General features: G+C 38.4%; 1 protein-coding gene across 2 annotated transcripts in view; it reads right to left on the reverse strand.

The window, feature by feature from the left end:
* Positions 1 to 1,624: 1,624 nt before the first annotated feature.
* UMAD1 (UBAP1-MVB12-associated (UMA) domain containing 1) overlaps positions 1,625 to 24,355 on the reverse strand; it is a 103,475-nt gene continuing 80,744 nt past the window's right edge. For both annotated transcript variants that reach the window (XM_067562138.1, XM_067562139.1), the window contains exon 4: positions 1,625 to 3,298. In XM_067562138.1, the coding sequence (XP_067418239.1) occupies positions 3,041 to 3,298 (258 nt within the window). In that variant the 3' untranslated portion in view covers positions 1,625 to 3,040. The remainder of the gene's footprint in view (positions 3,299 to 24,355) is intronic.

Below are 24,355 nucleotides of genomic sequence, written 5' to 3' on the forward strand. Positions count from 1 at the left end.
TCTCTTATCTTGAAAGATTATTGGTATTGTAACTGAAAAACTTCATAGCTATTAGAAAATTGACTTAGATACCTTATAAATATAAAACATATTTTGAATTGTTCCAAAATATTTTATATTGAACATGTAACACAGAGGCAACCATATGATACATTACAACACTTATTATATGTTAATAATTAACTATGCCTACTTAGAAATTATTAAAATGATTATTTTTGAATGCTGCTTTAAATTAAACTTCATTTATGGCCAAATAAATATTCAAGCCACATTGTATAAAACTGTTTGGTATTTGTTAAATTGACAAACTAGTAACAGATACAAATGTGCTCCGATGGATATACATCCATCTACTAACCACTTAACATATATGGTCATTAAAACACATACATAATTTATCACTCTCTTCAAACTAAGGTATGAATGGAGACAGCTATATTCTAATGCCTTCAATTTTCTAACTACGTTATGTCACTGTCATGTTAGTAGTGGGCAAGTGCTCAGGGGCTAATGCCCATAAATCTAATTACCTCCAATAGCTTTTTTTGGGTGTATTTTCCATCTCCCACTAGGAAAATTCATTTAGAGTATCTGGATACCATTAGGATTCTGGATACACTTTTTATGGTTGATGTCAAGCAAGAGAGTGATTTGAGCCCCTTGGCGTTTTAGCGAGAGGGCAATGATGAGGAATATTGCTAGCAGGTTTTTTTGTATGTAAATTTTACCCCTCCAAAGAGATACTGTTAAGGGTGTAGGTGAAATGTTTGACTTACTAGCTGTATTTCATGTCATGGGTATGCACTTTCCCCTCCTGTGCTCATCTCCTCTTTTTCTGTGCATATGGTGGCTTATTGGTCTGGGAGCATTTGAGAGCAGGATTCTAGAAAGGTATGTTTTATTGTAATAAAATATCTTAAGTAACCAGATAGGCAAGTGGAAAAAAAGTATATTTACAAGTCTACTAATGTGGAAAGAACCAATTCTGTGGGTTTGTTGGATACTCAGCTCTGTTTTGCAATTCTGCTCTTGAAATGGCTGAGTTGGGGATAAATATCAATTATGGGATGAAAAACAATATGAATAGGAATGCATCATTTTCCAGGTAGGTAAAAGTTTAAAGGTTAAATGCAAAAGAAACATGAAAATTGAGCTGAGCATGGAAAATGAGAACTTAATTAATGTCCCCCCAGTCAGGGAATTTAGTACAGAAATAGGTTCTAACCAACTTATTAAAATTCTGTTTTCCCTATGTGAAATCTTAGTACTTCTTGGATCACAAAAGGTAACCAGAGAATACAATGTCATCAATGCCAGATGTACCACTGCAATCTATGGGCACAATACAGAGCATATAGTACAAACTAGATTATTCATAATGTCACTTATGTGAAACTCCATGTTTTATTTTTATTTTTTTTTAAAAAGAGGGCCCTATACTCCTGATATTGATTAGTGACATTCAAAATTCTCTTGGTTATCCGAACTTATTCAGCATCCTCTGCCCTCCCCGCGTAGCTGGGATAATCCTCATTGTAATACACTATGTATGTAAATATTATATAATAATGGCATTCTCTTATATGTTTAAAAAGAAATAAAGACCTCCCGTGTTAACATATTATTTAACCACAGCTTTTATTGAAGTGCAATACAGATACGTTCCCTGAAAACAAATAGCTCAAAGCATATTTCTAAACTTAACAGATAGACTGCAAACAAACTAATGAAATGCATACATTTTCCAGGAAAAAATCCGAGAAAACATGAACATTTTAACAAACCAAAGTGTAATTACAACATAGCTTCTTTATCATTCATGGTATTTATTATCCCAAACATCTTAAAAGCACACAAATCTGAAAACTTGTATATATGTTTTTAAATATCCTATGTCACACATTTCTTATGAAAATATCCACTTACAGTTGGCACAGTAAATATATTTTTCCTAACAGTAAAAACAAATTTAATCTTGCATATGGCACAGAGAATTATTCACACACATCACAAGTTACTTCAATGAGCAACAACAATTTAGTTAGGTTTTAGCTGGAATAAAATATGCATATTCAAGGTTTGAAATGAATGTTTTAGGTATTTTGCCATCTAATTTAGTTGGGTAAGGAACAATTGAATGTTTTCTAGTCGTTAAACACTACCATCTGTATCTTTGGGCCACAATTAAAAAAACAAGGGTTTGACCATTAAAAGTACATACCCTGAGATTTCTTTCTTTAGGGGGCACTGAGGTTAAAAAGGAAAAACTGATCTATTCATTAATCAGGAACACATGTGGCAATGAGAAAAAACAGCGAACGAAGGGCAGTTAGGGAGAAAACCTTTGAGAAAGACAGAGAGTGAGACCAAAGTGACATGGTAAGATGGACAACAAGGTCTACTGGAAAAAGGAGAAGCTGATTAGCTTCATACTTTAAATATGGTAAAATCTACTCAATCATGCTAACGAAGTTAAACCTGTAAACCTTCTTCAGAAGTTTAAAAAGTGGCATTTGAGACTGGAGCATTGGTTGCCTATTCTAATGCAAAATGGCATGACTTTATTTACAATCAGCATTCATTTCCATCCCTGGAAAATCAAACATAGTCTAAAAGAAATATGCACAACAGGCTTTGCATTTGTGACACCAGAGTAAAACATCAACTGCTGCAGAAGCCAATGCCATTACAGGTGAGAATAATGAAATGTGCGCATTTACAGTCCATTTATTGACAGTCAGCAATTAATGTATTACCAGATGGATCTCTTACTCAGGATTGAACAAAACTAATAGCTCTGCTTGACTATTTTATGGACAAATTCAATATTTCAGATAAGTTACTTAAGTGCAATGTAATATATGTTAAGGAATACAACACAGTATGAAATTTTAATTATTTTAGTTTTTATGCATGTGTTATACAGATGGCATACCACAAAAACAATTAAGGAGTTAAGTTACAAAACAAAATATTTGTGTATTTATCTTCAAGTTGTCAAGGTGCAAATTCAATGGGACAGAAAGATAAAGACATATTACAAATCACAAATCACTGAATTTTCAAGTGTAAAATCATACCAAAATCTTGTTAAATTATCACTGATGTTGTAGGAGAGCAACTGGTCTGGAAGGTCATTACAGGTGTCTTGTACTGCAAGCACATGGGGTGCTAGGGTGAAGGGTACGTCATTGAGGAGCTCTGACATTAAAGTATTGCTTTCCAAATGTTGACTTGTCTCATTTCCCGCCTCAGCACCCACTACAGTCAAATGTGAATGGTTTTCTGTATTTGACTAAAGAAAATAAAGGAACAATAATTGAGACACTACAAATTATGAAGTTTAAGCTTTGCACTTGAAAACATGACAACCTATTTATAAAATGCAGTAGTGCTGTTTGGTTGGGGCAGACTACAAATTAAATTCTTAATGCATACCATGGCAATACCTTGAATTAAACTTAATTTAGCCAAGGCTGTAATAATGGATTTTTCTGAATGACTAATGGAAGTTTTTCTGGCCACATAATCCTACTATACAACTGTGAATGCTGATTGACAAATATACCAATGTAGATTTCTAATTTAAAACAAACTGCCCAACTGGTTGGGTGTGCCTGTACTGACCACATAAAGTGACAGTGCATATAACAAGAAAAAACAAACAAAAAGTTCTTGCACAATGTGAACATCAGGGATTATTAAACAAACATTGATAAAAAGAAAAATCAGGGCAGTTTACTTCAAAATCCTGCTATACAGATTACACAAATTATATAGGCCATGTGATAGGGCACTGGAGTAGGGAGACTTGGGTCCTCACCTGCTGTGTGACCTTGAATAAGTCACAATTTCTAGCCTAGAATTTCGCCATATTTTAAACAAAGACACTTAATCCTTCCTTCGTAAAGCACTTTGAGATCTGTGAATGAAAAGTACTCTACAGGAGGTAAATACTATATTGCTATTTATATCTTTAAAGCCCTGTACAAACATTTGTTAATATTCACAGCATCTCTGGGAGGTAAGTGATTACTGTAAGTATCTCCATGCTATAGAAAGACAAACATACATAGAGATGTTAAGTGACTTGTTCAAATCCAGTTAGTGAATAATGGCAGAGCATGAAGCAGAACTCAGAAATTCTTGATTCCCAACACTGTGTTTACTCCTTTAAACCACTCTCATATACAAGTAAATGCACATACAGAAAAACCCAAAGAATATTTTTATTACTAAAGAAGGCAAGCATGTAAAGTTTTTGATCAACGATAATTTTTCAAACAGTTGGGCAAATTTTTAGATGCATGACTCCCATTGACTTCAAAGGGAGTCATAAATCTAAGCTCCTGAGCAGTGCTAGATCTCTGTGTCAACAGCACGTAACTATAGTTCTTGTGAAGAAGCTAAGGGCTGTGGCTGCTTGGTAGGAGACAGTTTGGGGTTTTGGTTCCAGGGAAAATATAAGAGGCAGTTGAGTCTTTTGGCAAGGGGAATGGAAGGAGTGGCATTTTCCCCTTGTGGGTAGGACTGGAGATGGTTTGAAAGCAATTTGATAGCAAATAGATGCCCCTCATCTAGTAATGATGGATAAACAAACACTGGATAACTGTGTCTAGATAACTGCATCTACTAAAATGATCAGCAGTGAAAGAGTTAACGTTAACATTTACAATTCATTAGGTTTCAGTGTCAATATACTGCTGAGATTAATGAGGAAATTCTGACCCAGATGAACAAATTTAGTAGCCAGGACAGATACAAAAGATGGTGTTCCACTGTTTATAGGCAATGCCCAGGTGAAAAAAAGAACCTCTGACCCAGCTGCTGGGATTCACTCCAGGTGGCTACCTCTGAACTCAGGTTGTGATCTCCCCTCTTCCATACCAGCCTCTGGTGTCAAATTTGAAGGCCCTATCTCCCTGAAAAGAAAAGGAGTATTGTCTCTTTTGCTTCTCATATCTCATTCCAGAGCCTCTTGTCAACAGCATGTGTGTATGGCTGGGTTTCCGCAAGTCTAACCCTACATTCACCCAGCCCCTTGGCTATTGCAATATGGGTTTGTGTGTGTCTGTTACTTAGCCTCTGCTTCCTAGATGCTACAATGGATGTGTTTCTCTTATTCTTCATTGCATCTCCAGCCTCCCTTTTTGAGTTCTGCATTCTTCTGAGTAGCTCCAGTACTTTCTTGTGCTGTTGTTTTTCATAATTTTGAAAAGAATTAGCAGAATGAAACTGGCAGGGTTCTGGTCAGTTTCTTTACTTTTGCCCCAGAGATCTAAGTAACAGCAGTGAAAATTGATATATGAGTATGTTCAGTTTTTACTCTGCTAAAGGTTTCCAAAGCTATGAGGAACAGCAGAGACAATGGAGCTCTATATTCTATAAGATATTCTTGCACTGGTTTATACTCCATACAAATTTGAATGGTTACCATTACAACCATCAAGATCAGCTTTTTTTTTTTTTTTTTTTTTTTTAAAGGAAATTTAGATTATGTGGCAGTTGAGCTCACTGGAAAAATTTCCTATTTGCTGAGAGCAAATGGGATTTTCAAGCTCTGAATGGTAAAATAATTCATACTGAAATAAAGCTATGCTGCCTATATAGACACTTTGTCTTTTGAGAACTTTGATTATCAGAAGGAAGCGCACTAGTTTAACAATTTAGTTTGATTTAGAAAAGGAGCAATACAAGACTAGGTATCTGTACGTTTAATTTCTAACATCTATAAATAAAAAGACGTTTCCCTTTGAATTGTAACCCTGCACAACCATCACTGTCACTTTATCTCTACAGATAACTATCCTATTTAAGCTTTTTAGAGGTGCTGGTATCTGCTTACATTACATCAGCCTCATGCTGGCAAGAACAGATCTGAGTAAAAGCACAGTAAATGGAGATTAGGAAAAGATGTATTGTAAGAGAATGTTTATAAGGGGTCTTCACATAACATTTTTTCTCATCTTTCTAGGGAAAACTGAGCCCTCATTTGCTGTCCTGATCCCAGGGCCCAGAGAACAATCAGAAAACCTTAGACTCCTACATTTGTTTGGCAGACTACACGCTGAAGAACACCTGTTTACATCTTAATTGGCCCACAAGGTGGATGAATTCAATTTACAATGTAAATTAGAACATTATATGACAAAACTAGTTTAAAATAAGCTGAAAAAATAAGGCCTGTGGTACACAGGAAGACAGTTACACATCCCCTCTTCTTCCGTGTAATATATTTCATGCCTGTGAAAGGCACATTGGTGGCACTGGAAATTAAAATCCTTTATACACAGAACAGGTAATCATACTGGCAATGTTAGTGCAATTGGATTAGGAGTAGGGCAGTCAAACGTTTAAAAAAATAATCACAATTAATCATGAGATTAATAAAAATAGTTGTGATTAATCACAATTTTAATTGCACTGTTAAACAATAATAGAATGCTAATTTAAATTTATCATCAATATTTTTGGAGTTTTTTCTATATTTTCATGTATTATTGATTCAATTACAACACAGAATACAAAGTGTACAGTGCTCACTTTATATAATTATTTTTATTACAAGTATTTGCACTGTAAAAAACGCAGATTACAACAGTTCCATGCGAACACCTGTTCTCACTTTCAGGTGACGTAAATAAGAAGTTGGCAGCATTATCTCCCATAAATGTAACCTAACTTGTTTGTCTTAATGAGTGGCTGAACAAGAAGTAAGACTGAGTGGTCTTGTAGGCTCTCAAATTTTACATTTTTTTGTTTTTGAGTGACGTTATGTTAAAAAAAATCGACATTTGTAAGTTGCACTTTCACGAAAGAGATTGCACTACAGTACTTGTATGAGTTGAACAGAAAAATACTATTTATCTTTTTCACAGTTCAAATATTTTTAATAAAAATAATATAAAGTGAGCACTGTACTCTTTGCATTCTGTGTTGTAACTGAAATCAATATATTTTAAAATGTAGAAAAGCATTCAATAAATATGTATAATACATTTAAATTTGTATTCTATTATTATTTAACAGTGTGATAAAACTGCGATTGATCACGACTATTTTTTTAAATCTAGTTAATTCGTTTTACATTAATTGCTTGAGCTAACTGCGATTAATTGACAGGAAAATAAATTAGTAGTTTTTTTCTCCTAAACTCCACTTTTATCATACTCCCAATCCTCACAATTTCCATTCACCAAATCCATCTTGTCAGGTATTTCTATATTACATAGATATGCATGCTATTTAACTTATAAAAAACAGAATTGCAAGTATAGCTCTGAATAGCTGGGCACAAAGCAACATGGGAAAGATAGGAGCTGAAAGAAAAAACACTGGGACATCATACCAAATATTACTGGGATGATCTGATCCCTGGCTCCAACAATGTTGTGGAGACAGCCTCCATTTATATATTGGTAAACTGAGGCTCAGAGATGTGTTCAGTGCTTTGTCCAATGTCACAATGCTCTAAGCCAAGGCCAGAGATGGGAACAGAACCCACAATTTTTGTTCCTTGCATGAACAACTGGAACACATTGTCTCCTTAGTGAAAAAAAGTGTGTTTTTATTATTTTTAAATGTTCACGTTCGCTGGTTTGTTTATAGTGAGTCACACAACACTAATTTCCTGAATTAATTTTTCCGCATGCTGTTGTGGAGAAATAAATATCTTACGGGGATCGATTCTCCACAACACCCAAGCTAAGCTTAGGTGCTGTGGATAAAGGGGGTCTTACAGGGACCTGGTCACTGTTCCCCCATTCCACTCTGCTGAGCCCTGGTATCACTTAAACCTGCAGGGGGGGAACTTTACATTGTGCTGCTGGTATAACACCTTCCACCAGCAGAGGATCAGATGGAATAGAGCCCTCTTCTCCTTATGACAGGCGGCACAGCTCCAGCGTAGAAAGTGGTGGCAATGCATGATGAAGCCACTTCTACCAGCTTTATACTAGCTGAAAATGCCCCTTACAGGGGGAGAGTTCCCCAGGGGATTTCTCAAACATGTGTAAGTTCACTTTACACTATGTAAAAGCAGCACCAAGTGAACTTAGCCAACTGGAAATCCAGCCCCACGTTTGCTCTGTTTTTGGTAGCTGTGTGCTCAGCCTAGCAGCCTGTTAGGCAGAGCTGAGAGTTTCCTAATCAGGCTCTAGTTTGCCATCCTTTGATCCCTAATCCCTTTAAGATCCCTTGACAAGATGTTGGGTCTAACTCAGGGAGAACAGGGGTTTAAAAAGTCAGCACGTACGTGACTAAAGGAGTTAGCAAACGGGAGTTTTGCAAGTGACTTTAGAGTGGGAGTGTGAAAGCCAGATACACCTAGTAAACATTCTCTGAACTTTGGTCAATTACTCTCCCCCCCAAAAAACAAACACACAAAGAACAAACACACACAACAAAAACCACTGCAAGAGTATAAATAATGCAGGAAGAAGTCCAGCAGTAGAGTGGGGCTATCTAATTTATTACACTGAACACAGCATGTATGATTGCCTGTCTTGTGGGCAGGTGGCATATATGTGCATTCACTGCAGGCAGCTCATCGATGTCAGATACACCATACTGGCCCTTGAGACAAGAATGGCTGAACTGGAGGAGCCAAGAGAGACAGAGAGGTACATAGATAGGACTTTTGGGGATATGGTAAAGTGGTCCCACCCCCAAAGTGACAGCCTCTGTGCTGCTGAGGAGAATGAAAGTCTCAAGGAAGGAGGTATTCAAACTGGAGCAGAGGAAAATAATCCTATAGTTGAGACCCTCCTTCTATATGATGTCATGGTATCCTCTCACACTAAGGATACCTCTTCCTGTTATTAGGAAGAGACACATAATAGTAATGGGGGATTTGATTATTATAAATATATATAGTTGGGTTTGTGATGACCAGGAGAACTGCCAGGTGAAATCCCTGCCGGGTGCAAAGGTTGCAGACCTCTCAAGACATCTAGACAGACTTATGTGCAGTGCTGAAGAAGAGCCCATTGTCATGGTACACGCAGATACCAGTGACATACAGAACGGTAGGAGAGAGGTCCTGAAGACCAAATTTAAGATGGTAGGTAAGAGATTAAAATCCAGGATCTCCATAGCAGCTTTCTCTGAAATGCTTTCAGTCCCACGTGCAGGGCCATTTAGACAGGCAGAACTGCAGGGTGTCAACGCGTGGATGAGATAAAGGTGTTCAGAGGAGGAATTTAGGTTTATGAGGCACTAAGGAACCTTTTGGGAAAGGAGGAGCCTACACAGGAAGGATGAGGCTCCTTCTAAATCAAAATGGAACCAGATCAAAATTTAAAAAGTGATAGAGGAGTTTTTAAACTAAGGGCTGGAGGAAAGTTGACAGATGCAGAGGAACACACAGTTTGGACAGACACATCTCTTAGAGAAAGATTTATTAAAGGGGATATTCTATATCCTAGTAAAGAGGAGGGGACAGAAGTTGATAAAGTATAGAGCAAGAACTGAAGAGAAATGGTCAAATGAAAGAGAGTCCCATTCAATTATATGTCATGCCAGCAGATAACTAAATATTGACAAATTATATAAGTGCTTGTATACAACTACAAGAAGTCTAAAAACTAAGATGGGTGAACATGAGTGCCTGATATTAAATAAGGATACTGATATAACAGGCATCACAGAAACTTGGTGGAATGATAATAATTAATGGGACACAGTAATATCAGGGTACCAAATATAAAGGAATGACAGAGTAGGTCATGCTGGTGAGGGAGCAGGACTATATGTGAAAGAAAGCACTAAGTCAAATATAGTAAAAATCTTAAATGAAACAAACAGTACCATAGAATCTCAATGGATAGAAATTCCATGCTTGAATAATAAAAGCATAGCAGTAGGAATATACTGCTGCCCACCTGATCAGGAAGGTGACTGTGACTGTGAAATGCTCAGGGAGATTAGAGAGTTACAAAAATAGAAAACCCAATAATAATGGGGGATTTAAACTATCACCATATTGACTGGGACCAAGTTACCTCAGGTCGGGATGCAGAGATAAAATTTCTAGACACCAATAACGACTGCTTCTTAGAAAACCTGAAAACCAGAAGGGGAGTCCTGAAAACCAGAAGGGGAGAGGCAATTCTTGATTTAGTCCTAAGTAGTGCACAGAATCTGGTCCAAGAGGTGAATATATCTAACTGCTCTATAATAGTGACCATAATTTAATTGCATTTAACATCCTTGGGAGAGGGTAGGGGAAATACCAAAAAACCCAGCACAGTAACATTTCATTTAAAAAAGGGGAATTACACAAAAATGAGGAAGCTAGTTAAACTGAAGTTAAACCGAACACTCACAAGAGTGAAATGCCTGCAAACTGAATGGAAACTTTTTAAAAACACTATAATACATGCTCAAATGATACATATACCCCAAATAAAAATAAAACAACAACAACCCAGTAAAAGGATCAAAAAATGCCAAAATGGCTAAACAACAAAGTAAAAGAGGTGGTTAGAGACAAAAAGTCATCTTTTAAAAACTGAAAGTCAAATCCTACTGAGGAAAATGGAAAGGAACATAAACTCTGGCAAGTCAAATGTAAAAGTATAATTAGGCAGGTCAAAGAATTTGAAGAGCAACTAGCAAAACACACAAAAACAAACAGTAACATTTTTAAAGTATATTGGAAGCAGGAAGCCTGCTCAACAATCAATGGGACCACTTGATGATTGAGGTGCAAAAGGAACACTAAAGAAGACAAGGCCATTGTGGAGAAGCTAGATTAATTCTTTGCATTGGTCTTCACTGAAGAGGATGTGAGGGAGATTCCCACTATTGAGCCATTCTTTTTAGGTGACAAATCTGAGGAACTGTCCCAGATTGAGGTGTTAATAGAGGAGGTTTTGGAACAAACTAAAAAATTAAACAGTAATAAGTCACCAGGACCAGATGATATTTGCCCAAGAGTTCTTAAGGAACTCAAATATGAAATTACTGAACTATTAACTGTGGTATGTAACCTATCCCTTAAATCAGTCTCTGTACCAGATGACTGGAGAATAGCTAATGTAATGTCAACTTTTTAAAAAAAGCTCCAGTGGCGATCCTGGCAATTAAAGGCCAGTAAGTCTAAATTCAGTCTCAGTCAAGTTAGTTGAGACTATAGTAAAGAACAGAATTATCAGACACATAGATGAACATGATATGTTGGGAAAGAGTCAACAGGGCTTTTGTAAAGTGAAATCATACCTCACCAATCTATTAGAATTCTCTGAGGTGTCCAACAAGCATATGGACAAGGGTGATCCAGTAGATACAGTGTACTTCGACTTTCAGAAAGCCTTTGACAAGATCCCTCACCAAAGGCTCTTAAGCAAAGTAAACAGTCCTGGGGTAAAAGGGAAGGTCCTCTAATGGATCAATAAGTGGCTAAAAGTTAGGAGACAAAGGGTAGGACAGAGGTAAATACCTGGGTCCCCCAATGATCTGTACTGGGACCTGTGCTATTCAACAGATTCATAAATGATCTGGAACAGGGGTAAACAGTAAGGTGACAAAATCTGCACACAATACAAAATTACTCAAGATAGTTAAGACAAAAGCAGACTGCAAAGAGTTACAAAGAGATCCCACAAAACTGGGTGACTGGGCAACAAAATAGCAGACGAAATTCAATATAGAAAAAACATTAGAAAACTTAATCCCAACTACACATACAAAATGATAGGGTCTAAATTAACCGTTACTACACAAGGCTGAAATCTTGGAGTCATCATGGATAGTTCTCTGAAAACAGCTGTTCAATGTGCAGCAGCAGTTAAAAAAGCTTACACAATGTTAAGAACCATTAGGAAAGGGACAGATAATAGGACAGAAAATATCATAATGCCACTATGTAAATCCATGATATGCCCACACCTTGAATACTGTGTGCATTTCTGGTCATTCTATCTCAAAAAAAGATATAACAGAACTGGAAAAAGTACAGAGAAAAGCAACAAAAACTATTAGGGGTATGCAACAGCTTCCATATGAGGAGAGATTAAAAAGACGAGGACTGTTCGGCTTGAAAAAAGATAACTGAGGGGGGAAATGATAGAGGACTATAAAACCATGAATGGTGTGGAGAAAATGAATAAGGAAGCGTTATTTACCCCTTCATAAAAGCACAAGAACCAGTGATCACCCAGTGAAATTAATAAGCAGCAGGTTTAAAACAAACACCAGGAAATACTTCTTCACACAATGCAGGGTAAGCCTGTAGAACTTGTTGCCAGGAAATGTTGTGAAGGCCAGCAGTATAATTAGATAAGTTCACAGAGGATAGGTCCATCAATGGCTATTAGAATGGATGGTCAGGAATGCGACCCTATGCTCTGGGTGTTTGTAAGCCCCTGACTGCTAGAAGCTGGGAATGGATGAAAGGAGATGGATCATTGAATAAATTGCCTTATTCTGTTTATGCCCTCTATAGCACCTGCTATCTGCTGCTGTCGGAAGACAGGATACTGGGCAAGATGGACCACTGATCTGCCCCACTGTGGCCATTCTTATGTTCTACTGTACTGTGATGGCAAGAATATGACTTATCCATTTCTTAACGTGAAGTAAGGAAACAGAAAAAAACTTTAATTTGATTTTTGTGTCGTAATGCAATTATCTCGTGCCATGCTTTTATGTAAATGACGAGATAAACTGTATTACAACCAAAACCCTTAGATAATACTGTATGCAGCAAATACAAATATTGTGCAGTCTGACATTCATGAGCAGCTACCCTGCATTGTAACCATCTAGCCACTAGTTATAAATGTATATTTCACTTTGTAAATTCTTTATTCTTATTATACCATTTATATTACTATTCCCTCCTTTATAATAAGTAAAAAATCCATATTAGCATTATTCTTATTGTGATCACATAAATTATTGAATAAGATTTCTTAGGGAAAAATGTATGAAATGCCTTACTTAATTCATGAATGTTTCAATGAATGGGATTACTTTTTTCCTGAAAGTAGGCACAGTTTTCCTTAAAAGATAGACCAGAATTCAGGATATGCCCAGTCTTAAAAAATATTTAGTAGATACCCAGTTACGTCATGACAATTACAAAGTCAGAGACCTACAACATTTTATCAGTGATATAGATATATTCTCAGGCATTAGTATGATAGTACAACAACTTTTGTCCAGTATCTATCAACTCATTTTAGCCATTTATACAGCACCAATCTAGGCATTGGTGCAGTATCTATATGTGGAAACTATCTTATAGGAACAAAATGAAGCACTGCAAATGGAATTTAGAAAGATAGGGAAACCTAAAGTAGAGGCTTTCGCTCCATTTTATTAAAACTGCTTTCAACAAGGTCTCCAACAAGATCTTCCTGGCAAAATCTCAGTCTCTAATTCCATCCTCATCCTCCCTGGCTTCTCTGCTGCTTTTGAGATGGCTGCTTGTACTCCCGTTTGAGATTTTATCCTTTCTTTAGATTGTGTGACTGAGCTCCCTGGTTCTCCTAAATCTGGTTGAATTTATGCCTGTTATAGAACTCACTAGGCTTATTTTAGAAAAGCCCCTTGAAATTTTCAAAATTTGCACAACTATTGAAGATAAAGCAGTTGACCTTAGGATAAGAATGAACTGATGGCAGATGTGCAAAAAAAAGTTACTTGCAAAACCCAGCAATATTTATTCCAGACCTTAAAACCACGACAAAAAGATAAGCAAGCCTTTTTGGTGAGGGGAAAAAAAAGTTGTATGACACTAACTAAATGCCATATTGTCTTTTCTCTGAAATGAAAAGAAGTAAAGCATGGCTGTCCTTGGGAAAATTTAGATACTAATCTGAACTCAGATGAAACAAAAGAACCATTGCTCTTTTGTGACTCACATTAAAGTGTAGTCACAGCCCCATGCTTAAATACACTACGAACTCAAAATCTGTTCTTATTTTAGGAGTGGAGCACCAGGTTGAAGGATAAATGCAGATAACATCTCAATATCTGTGTGGAATGTCATGATGGTTCCTGATCAGTTCATTTTCCTTCTTAAATCAAGTGTGGTGTTTGTAAGTGCAATATTGTCCTAAAAATGCATGATTTACACTGGTTAGTGTTTCCAAAGGGGAAAACACCCCCTGAAAACTCCAGGCTGAGATTAGCTCCTTGGAGAGGAATAACTGAGAATAGGTTGATGTCTTTGTTTTGCGCTCTCTATCCTTTTCAGAGATTTCCTGACTCACCTATGGTGAAGGATCAGTTTAAATGGTTTATTTTACTTAATTTAAGGTGTTACTTAGTTTGAAATTATTGAAGTTATTTTTATACAATGTATTTTTGGTATTCATAAACTTTGCTGAGCTAAGATTACAAAGTGAAATAGAACCAGACTTGAAAGGGTCTTGTTTCTAAAGAAAGGCCTCTAATTGACTTGTACTCTAGAGCAATAGTTAAAATATTTTCTCCTTTTAGTTTTCTAATGACAGCACTTTTTCATCTCAGAATGAAGATAAATGTATTTCCTGGATTCATTGTGTTTTAGCTCTTTGCAGCATTCTTCTGCCCTTCAATGATTTGTAATAGGAGAGAGCTGCTGAGGTGCTATTTGACTTTTGTATGTAACCCCTTTGGGGCTTAGAGTGCCCCTTTAAATCTACATTCCGAGGGGAGGAAGTGCTGATTGTTCCAGGAAAAGGAAGTGCTGTTTTGGGAGCAGGGAGAGTGATAAGGTATGTGTATCTGGAGCTCCAGACAGATGGGCTACAGCCAGCAGGCCCTCCCCATAGTGAAGCAACTGAGAACCTGCCCAAAGCCTGGGAGGGAGAGAGCAGCTGACCAAGGATGCTCCAGGACAGGAGCCAAGAAGATCACTGTGCCAAGGAGGAATCGTCCAAGGACAAACTGGAGCTGGACCCAGTATCACTGCTGCCCAGAGCTGTATGGGGCCACGAGTATTGGGGCTTGTGACCTTGCATTGGGAATAAGGAGGGAGGGTGTAGCTGGTTAAGTGGGGAGATTGTTGCTATGTGTGGGTTTCCAGAGACCAGAAGAGGGCACCGGAGGGGATTGTTGGGGAAAGTTTACTGGCACCTACGATCACAGGAGCACTGAAGACTCACCACTGGACTGGGACTTTGCCCAGAACTCCTGAACCCTGAGTGTAGATGCATTGCTCTCTGTCGGTTTTCTCCGACTGTGGTACCACAGGGCCTGTGGGGCCTCATGTTGAATGTAACCCTAGTTTTACCACATCCCTATCTTCCCCCGGTTGTTTTTCTCCATTCATCTCTCTGTGAATAAATACTTTCCTTTCCTATATTCATTGTTCTATTCGGGGTGTGTGTGTGTGTGTGCGCGCGCACGCTTGTGTGTGTGCGCACGCATGTGTGTGTGTGTGTGTTCATGCCGGGGGTTTGGAACAGGTGCCCCTGGCGTGGAAGAGACTTTTCCTGCTGTGTTCCTGCGGGCGCCTTTCCTTGGGCAGAGCTACCTGCAGAGCGGATTCCATCTTGGCCACAAGGTTGCTAAAGTTACATGTGCACACCTGACTGTTCCATTGTCTAAATGTGTTACTTTAGAGCTTACAAGGATGGTAGATTAAAGGCGCCAATAAGTGAGTTTTGTTTATTATATCTTTCTACCATGCAATTCTATTCTACATCATATTTGCTCATTTTAAAAATAAATAAGATGCTTTCTTTTTACCCACCAGTTCTGCACACTCAAGCTGGAATCAAAGCTAAACTGGGTTCTTTCCTTGTCATGCACGATTGTCATTAATGAAGATTCAGGAGGTCTGAAGAAACATTTGTAAACTCAGCAAATCCATTATAGGGTTTTGAGATCCACCCTGGAAGCACTTGTGGTATCAAATATGGCAGGGCTGGAGAGAATCCCAGTGCAAAGGTCCCCCATACTGATTCCAGTACTGGCTTCATGACCACCAAGGGGAAGGGAGTGTCTAGGTACGGTGCGGAGGGACATAAAGGGTCAGCAATGTGCTCCACTGGAGGCGCTGCTGAGGGCATGAACCTCGGAAAGTCCTTGACCAGTGGTGAGGATGGTACAGAAAGGCAAAGCAGGTCCACTGCCGCCTGGTACGCTGATGCAGTAGATACAATCTGTACTGGCATCACCCTCATCAGTACTGGATTCAACAGATAACCGGAGGCCAGAACCAGACCCAATGGTATGGGGTTTCTGCTTTCCCACTCAGTACTGAGGAAGGGTCAGAGGTACCCACGCCATCCTATGTGCCAGAACTGGTCCCATGCAGGTCCACGCTTTTCTTAGGGGAGGCAGAGGAGTTGTCCCGTGATCTGGAGCAATCCGGACTGGTCTTATGAGACGTCCTTCTCGGCACAAATGACAGAGAATGGCTCCTCCGTCTCTTTGGAGAGGCGCTTGCCTCAGAACAAGAGGCAGCAGCACTTTCCAAGGCTGAGAGTGATCTTCAATCCAAAGAGGGCCTCAGTACCGGATGAGGCCACGTTGCCTATTCAAGCAAGTGCTGCTTGAGGTGAAGGTCCCGCACCACCTAGGTCCTCTTTATGAATGATTTACAAATCGAACTGTGCTCTTTCAGGTGGCCTCAATGAGACAAAGCAAGTGCCATGTGTGCCCCTCCACACAAAGGACAATGTTTAAAGCCCAGTGAGGGCATCACCAGGGAACAAAATCTACCAACTAACAAACACCAACTAACTATATACAACAAGCTAGGCTAAGACTAAATGTGAAGTTGTGAGACTATAAGCACACACAGCTCCAACTCCAGCCACGGGTGGTGAGAGGGAACTGAGAGGGATTGGGGCAGTGCCACTTCATATAGCCAGGAGAGGGGCAACAGCTACAAGTGCCGCCCCTCTTCAGGTACTGCTAGGCAAAAGTCTCTGGCTCTGGCACGTCAAGTGTGCACCTGACTAAGTGGAATACATGTCTGCATCTATTCAAAGAAGAATATGCCATAGTAGCTAAATTGTGGAATATAGTTTTCTTTGTATGAGGAATCAGATTCTTAACAGTTAACACCTCAGGCCTTGAGCCTGCCATCAGAAATGCACAAACCGGCCCTTGTGGAACACCTCTGAGTTCAGTGAGACATCATGTAAGCAGAATATTCTGCCTGCATGGATCACATTGTGGATTCACAGCCTAAGTTTGCAATTTATTCCCTACTTTACTACTATGGCACTGCTTATTTAAAAAAAAAAAAAAAAAAAAAGAGGCTTGGATTTAATATAGCTTTATCGTATTTCCCAAATGGATTGTATTTCCTGGGCAAGACTCACGTTTTATAGTGGAAATCTGCTGACATGCAGGTGGCGTGCAAAATCATGCAGATGTTAGCAGGTTCCGGTTCTAGAATGGCCCCAGTTTAAGAGTGTGCTATATGCTAAACAGTGACCAGATTTAAAAGATTTATTCAGTGCTTCCTTGGTTTTCAGACAGTCAATGAACCTTCAACACCACCAGAATTCAGGAGACCTAGGTTCAAATCCTGATTCTGCTCTAGACACCCTGTCTGACCTTGAACAAGTTACTTAATCTCTCTGGGTCTTATTCTCCAAAGTACAGAGCATCTATATTTTGCATTGACTTCAACTGGCGATGTTCAGCACCACTAAAAAATCAGGGCCTTGGTCCCTCATTACAAACTGTTAAATTGGGAATCATATTGACCTACCTCAGAGGAGTGTTGTGAGGTTAAGTGCATTAATGCAGTGTTTCTCAGCCTTTCCAGACTACTGTACCCCTTTCAGGAGTCTGATTTGCCTTGTGAATCCCAAGTTTCACCTCACTTAAAAACTACTTGCATACAAAATCAGATATAAAAATACAAAAGTATCACAGCACACTATTACTGAAAAATTGCTTATTCTTATTTTGTCTGTATAAAATTTTATACCATGCTTTTTATGGCATATTCTGGCAAATGAGAGAACTAGATGAGTTGATATACCCCGTGGAAGATCACTGCGTACCCCCAGGAGTATGCGTACCCCTGACTGAGAATCACTGCATTAATGTATGTAAACTGCTCGGATACTATGGTGAGTAACACTATAGAAAAGCCAATTAAAAATAAAATAAGTAAAGCCAACTGTGTCCACTGAAGGAAGGCTGAGGTAGAGGTTAGGAACTGCATTCCCTCACTGAAGTGCAGAAATTTTAGCCTGAAGACTACATAACTCAGGGCTCGACAAATTTGCATCGTAGCTAAGAGCCAGCCCAAAGATTAAGGAGCCAGACAGCGCGGGCGCAGTGGTGGGGCGCCCTGTCCAGAGCACAGCAGCCGCTCTCCCCTCCCGGCCCCGCCCCTCCCCCACAACGTGGGCCCAGCGGCAGGGCGTACTGGCTGGAGCGCGGCAGCTGCAGCGCTCCCTCCTCCCAGCCCCGCTGCCACATGGACGCAGTGGTGCCCTGGCTGGAGCGTGGCAGCTGCTCCTCCTGGAACCCAGTCTTTCACTGGGAGAAATACTAGGTGTCAGAATTAAATTTCTAGGCACCATGGCGACCTGGCGCCCGGGGTTTGTCAAGCCCTGACATAACTATTTACACAGTTGTACATGTGACAACTGTGAAATAGCTGGATCATCCATATGACACAACCTTCACACAGGATATGTCTAAGACACCTGCAGCTGGCTCAGGCCAGCTGACTTGGGCTTGCAGGGCTCATGCTGCAGTGCTGTTTAATTGCCATGTAGACATTCTGGCACGGGCTGCACACTGAGCTCTGGGATCCTCCCACCTCACAGGGTCCTAGAGGCTGGGCTCTAGCCCAATCCTGGACATCTACATTGTAATTCAACAGCTCTGCAGCTTGAGCCCCGTGAGCCTAAGTCAGATGGCATGGGCCAGCTGTCAGTTTTTATTTGCAGTGTAGACATATCCAAAACCAGGAGTTTCTTCCAAGCACACATCTCTTTTAGAAGATAGCATAAACATAAGGAAAAACATTCTTGAGGGGTTGCATTCCCCACTAAAGGCCAGCAGAGGCCTGGATTGTCCATGGTAGACAGACACAAATCCCCCCACCGAAAACAGCAATGAATTATCTATCTGTTGCCATGCACTGAGAATAGAAATGTTTCGCCTTATGGTCCACTCCACTTAACAGCAGAAAATTTAAAAAGTCACATTCCCCTTCTGGTGGCTACCAAGAAAATGAGCACTGATTTCAGTATTCACACAAACATCAAAGATGTAAGAATGCATTGGCCACAGTGTCTAAATGATTGAATACCCATTAATGGGTGATAACAAAATACACATCTAAGTCAAATGAAAAGAAAATATGGAATCATTTATAAAAAGTTATCCATCATTATTCTCCCCCATCCCTCCCCTTTTTGATTGTTGGTTGTTGTCCCTTGTTTATTCCTGCCTTGTATTTTGGTCCAAAAATAAATAAATTATGGTTCCCAAAGCTAGAAGAACAGGAGCAGTAGCTGTGGCCCCTGTAACAGAGGAAGCAAATGAGATGAGTGGAGGTAGGAAGGAGGGAATAAGGGTGAAAGGGGCACTGATTTTTCTGGAGCAGGACATCCCAAACTCGGAAGTGTTGCCACCATTTTAAAGTGTTTGTTGCAGCAGAGATTGTGATGTAATTTATGATGAATGTAATGTAGCAACACAATACAGAACCATGACATCATTCTGCAACATAACTAGAGCTGTTTTGAAAATTTCTGTTGAAAAATAATTTAAATTAAAAATGGAAAAATATTCACAATATTTTCTGACCAATTCTAATCATGACAGAACTAAAAACTTCATTCTCTTGCCCACACTCACGGTCAGCCCAAACCAATTCCAGATTTTTTTGAATCCCAAAATCTGGTCGTTTAGGACATGAGAGAAATACTTGAGAAGTGGGAAAGTTCTGCAAAACTTTACAGGTACTTTAAAAAAATTATATATTTTTGTCATTTTAATACATGAATAGAAAATCATTTAAATTATATGGATGTTTATCCTTAACCTAATAAATTCACATTTCCACACAAGTTTAATAAACTTTATCCATAAATAAGACAATTTCCATATACCTCACCTACTAATATCGCTTCATTTAACCTGCAAAGAATCAAGAGAGTCAGAGCTACAAACACAAATACGAATTTATAAAATCTAGTTAATAGTCCACAGCACACTATCCAAATGTAAACAGTTACTCCATCTTCTCTTAGGAGTGCTACCTCATGGGTATACCCTTGTATTAGATTTTCCAACAATTTTGATTTTAGAGTAAATTTACAACATATGAAAGAATTGTGCGATCTTGGCAGTGACTGGCATGTTAGATCCCATGCTATGGAACCTCTGTTTATACTGCTCAACTAAGGTCAGTTTTGAAGGTCATAAGTTTTTTTCTCTCACTTATGAATACAGATAGTTTTTGACTAAAAAGTGACTGAAAATGCCAAGAGGTTAAGGAAATGGCATCAGAGAACTAATTTATAGAGCATGTTTTATCACTTGGTTTTATCATCTTTAGTCACCAAGATACATCCAATTAGATTGCTATACTGAAATTACACTTTGCAGTGCCATTGCTTTTTTGTTTTATCCAGGCCATATGTTTTATCCAGGCCTCGTTATATTGTAGGATACATTTTAAATTACCTTTTATTTGTCTAAAATACAAATGGACAAGAACTCTTATGGAAGACCCAGAGATCTGTGAATAAAGCAGAGGAAGATACGTCTCTTTATGGCAGACTTAAGTCTGGTTGGTTATAAGCAGATGGAATACATTTTTCACTCTTTCCTTTAGAGATGAAAAATCTTGGGATGCATTACACAGCAGCACATCCCAAGTCTTTCTTTTGGCATTGTTTTTCTGTATTTTCTGTCTGCTATAGTTTCCTCATATTCAGAGTTTATATAAAGTACTTTGTATGTTTTGTATGTACAATCTTAATTTTTTTAAATTAATTTGAATTATTTACAATCAACTGATGGTCATTTAACATAATTCCTCCAATATATTCTGCAGTGCTAATCATAGTGAAGGTTTCACAGTTTGAATGGACTATGTAAAGGAAGTGGGCCCAAAAAAAGATATTTCCTCACTACTTTGTCTCTCTAATATCCTGGGACAAACACGGCTACACCATTAGGTAAAGGATAACATTCAATACCTTGTGCTTCTGTTAGGAAATATTAATACCAATTATGTCTATAGTAGAGTATCAGACCAGACTGATCTCTTATTCAGCCTATTGTATAACACAGAACTGTGCTGTTGCAAATATGTAAAATATCAGTGAAATTATTAATGTCTGTGTGTGTAGAGAAGGGAGATATTGTTAAAGTTAGTTACTACAGTCTTCTTGGGACTTTTTAGAGCATGCTAACTTGTAATCTAAAAATAGAGAAATGTATAACTTTAGCTGTTTTAAATCACACTGTGGTGCTTTCAGCGGTGAAAGACAATTCCACTAGATTATGAAATGGATATAGAAGTCTGATGAATACTGATGATGGCAGATTTATGTTGGGACTTCTGAGAATCATCTGAAAGCACGGGGTACTTGAATCTATTTTGCTGCTGCTCTTATATTTCATGCTGCAAATATAGAACTTCAATAGGTGATTGCACTTTTAACTGGTACTGTTTGAAGCAGCTTTCAACCATATAGGAGTTCTTATTTCTGCATATGGCTGTATTGTTTACCATCCAGAATGTAAATGGAGCTTTCTAACTTGCAAATAGTCTTTTGAGGGGGTCAGGATAGGGATAGAAGAGTTACACACTCTTTCTAGACACTGGACTTTTAAAAACAGCTAGAAGAACATACTAAACTCCTAAAAACAGAATTTTCTATTGGACCTTATCGGTGAATTTATCAACAGCATCCAAATATGATATATTGTCATCCAGTGACTATGGCTGTTCAAGAGAATCACTATGCATAAAAAAACGGTGTTTATTTTATTGCACTGTTCCAACCAATGGCCTATGCCAAGTGGCTTTTAGGAAGGTGAACCACCACGAGAGCAGATTTGTCCAGTAGGAATAGTTTCACCCACCTTTTCAATCTATATTTCCCCCCTCCTTCCAACATAGCACTGTTGTGGCAGGAAAAGCAGAAAGTCTTCTTTGAAACTGTAAATCTGCTCTATGTCCAATTACTGGAAAGGAGAGCTAAAGATTGATGTATCTAGCATTCCACTGGACAGTAAAAAGTCCTATTTTTGGACTGAACAGAAAAAGAAGGCTAATTATTTGGAAAAAGGACTATTTAAGTTAAAAACAATTTCATAATATAGATGTAAAAGAAAAATATTTTAGCTAAACTGATTTAAGATAAAGAAAAAAAAAATCAGTAAATTCACTAGCAACTGCATCATGCGGAAAGTCAGCCTGAACTAGAAGTTAAGTTAGAATTTATGGTTTCAAGAAGAGCACTAAATTTCTCCTAAATGACCTAATCTAGATAGCAAGTTACAAACTAATGAACAACATCCATGCGGTAGAAATTGCTCATTATGCTAACAGTCACAGAGACATTACAAATATTTATCAATACATCTATCAAGAATAAAGCTAAAGTTAGAGGAAACAGGAAAATTGTCTTGCACTTTTGGAAAGTGCTAATAGCTTGGAGTGATTTACATTTCATCTTGGACTTCTTTGAATTAAGGAAAGGCTTCCTCAAGAGATATTGAGGCTATGTCTATTAAGGACACTAGCACTTACGTCAGCAAAACTTTTGTCACTCAGGTGTCTGAAAAAAAACACCTCCCCAAACAATGTAAGTTTTGCTGTTGTAAGCTCTTGTGTACACAGCGCTGTCAGTGGGAGACACTCTGCCACCGACATAGCTTCTGCCACTCGTTAAGCTGGTTTTATTACGTCAACGGGAGAGCTCTCGCCCGTCAGCCTAATGCAGCTACCTGAGCACTCTAACAGTGGCACAGCTATATCTGTACAGCTGTGCCTCTGTAAGCTTGCAAGTTTAGACATGGCCTTAGTGAACAATGATCTTCAATCTATGAACTATTGTTGAAAATAAGTTTCCAAGGAGAAACTAAATATATTCAGAAAAGACAAAAAGGAGGAAAATCAGAAAACCACCATTTTCTGGAATTTCTTTGGATAATTTTTCCGTTAGAAAAGACGACTACCTACTATAATGCTATTTTCCTGATAATACTTCTAGTCAGTCTTCAAAATGACTGACTAGTTCTCTGAGGAGGGTATATCAATAAGAGATGCTTTTCCAAATGTTTTAAGCTAGGATTTCATTTAGCAGGTTTAAACCCAAAATACAGAGGGGTAGAAGTGTGAAGACATCAATTGGTTGATTGCTGGCTTAGAAACTTCTGAAATTTGACTTATTTGAGCACCCTCAATCTTTAAGAGGTTGTACCTTAAGGGAACCACAAAGATACCCCTTTGGAGATTAAGGCTATGTCACATGAGCTAGTATTAAAAATACAGACAACTTGCAAGAAGTGCCTAGGGACTAGAGTTATATATAACCCCCCGACATGAGGCTACTACTTTTTCTAATTCATGACCTACAAAATATTTGCTAAAGTGAAAAGCATTAAGAATATTGCCAGTTATTATTTCTCAGCAAAGCAGATGAGACTACATTCCTGTCATATTTGAAGGCACTGCTGTAATCCACTGTAGTTCAGGTTTCTCACACATTTTTTGCATAGCCCCCCGTTTTCATTTGCTCATAACTTTCCAAAACTAAGCTTTAGGGCTGAAATTTTCAAAGCTTAATTTCTGTCTGAAGGTGAATATTTTGGAAGTTTGATCAAGCATTTCAGCCATTTTGGAATACGACAAAAGGAAATTAAACCTTTTGAAATCAATGAGAGGTAGGTATCTAGGTGTTTTTGAAAATATCACTGGGCACCTAAATGCTTTTAAAAATCTGACTTGTAGTCCATTGTCAAGCAAAATTTTGTTGGCAGCTGAACCCTGCAGTCCAGTACTATGTTCTGGGGGGGAGGTGGTTGTTTTGTTTTTGCTTTGCTTGTGAATTAAGTATAAACAACATGGCCTGTAATTACTTTCTTAAAAATATACATTATTTCAAACTAATCAGGATGTTTAGGAGGTAGGGTGAAATTACAATATTTTGATTCTTTTACTTGGCATTAATGCATGTATTTTCAAGACTACTCATATAAAACAATACCAGAGGGGAGATATATAAAAGAGAATTTGAGAGCGTGTGTTGGGAGATTTGCAGCAATGAGACTACAGAGAGTCAATGCTAAAAAGCACCACACAAGAGAAATCCATTTTAAATTAGAGTAGAAAAACATCCAAAAATGCTACCCTTTTAAACTGGTATCCGTATTTCTATAAACACTAATGAGTTGTGGGGCAAGCCATATGTGA

Source organism: Emydura macquarii, unplaced genomic scaffold (genome assembly GCF_026122565.2).
Source record: "Emydura macquarii macquarii isolate MOO-44397 ecotype Brisbane River unplaced genomic scaffold, CSIRO-AGI_Emac_v2 contig_2422, whole genome shotgun sequence".
Taxonomy (NCBI): Eukaryota; Metazoa; Chordata; order Testudines; family Chelidae; genus Emydura; species Emydura macquarii.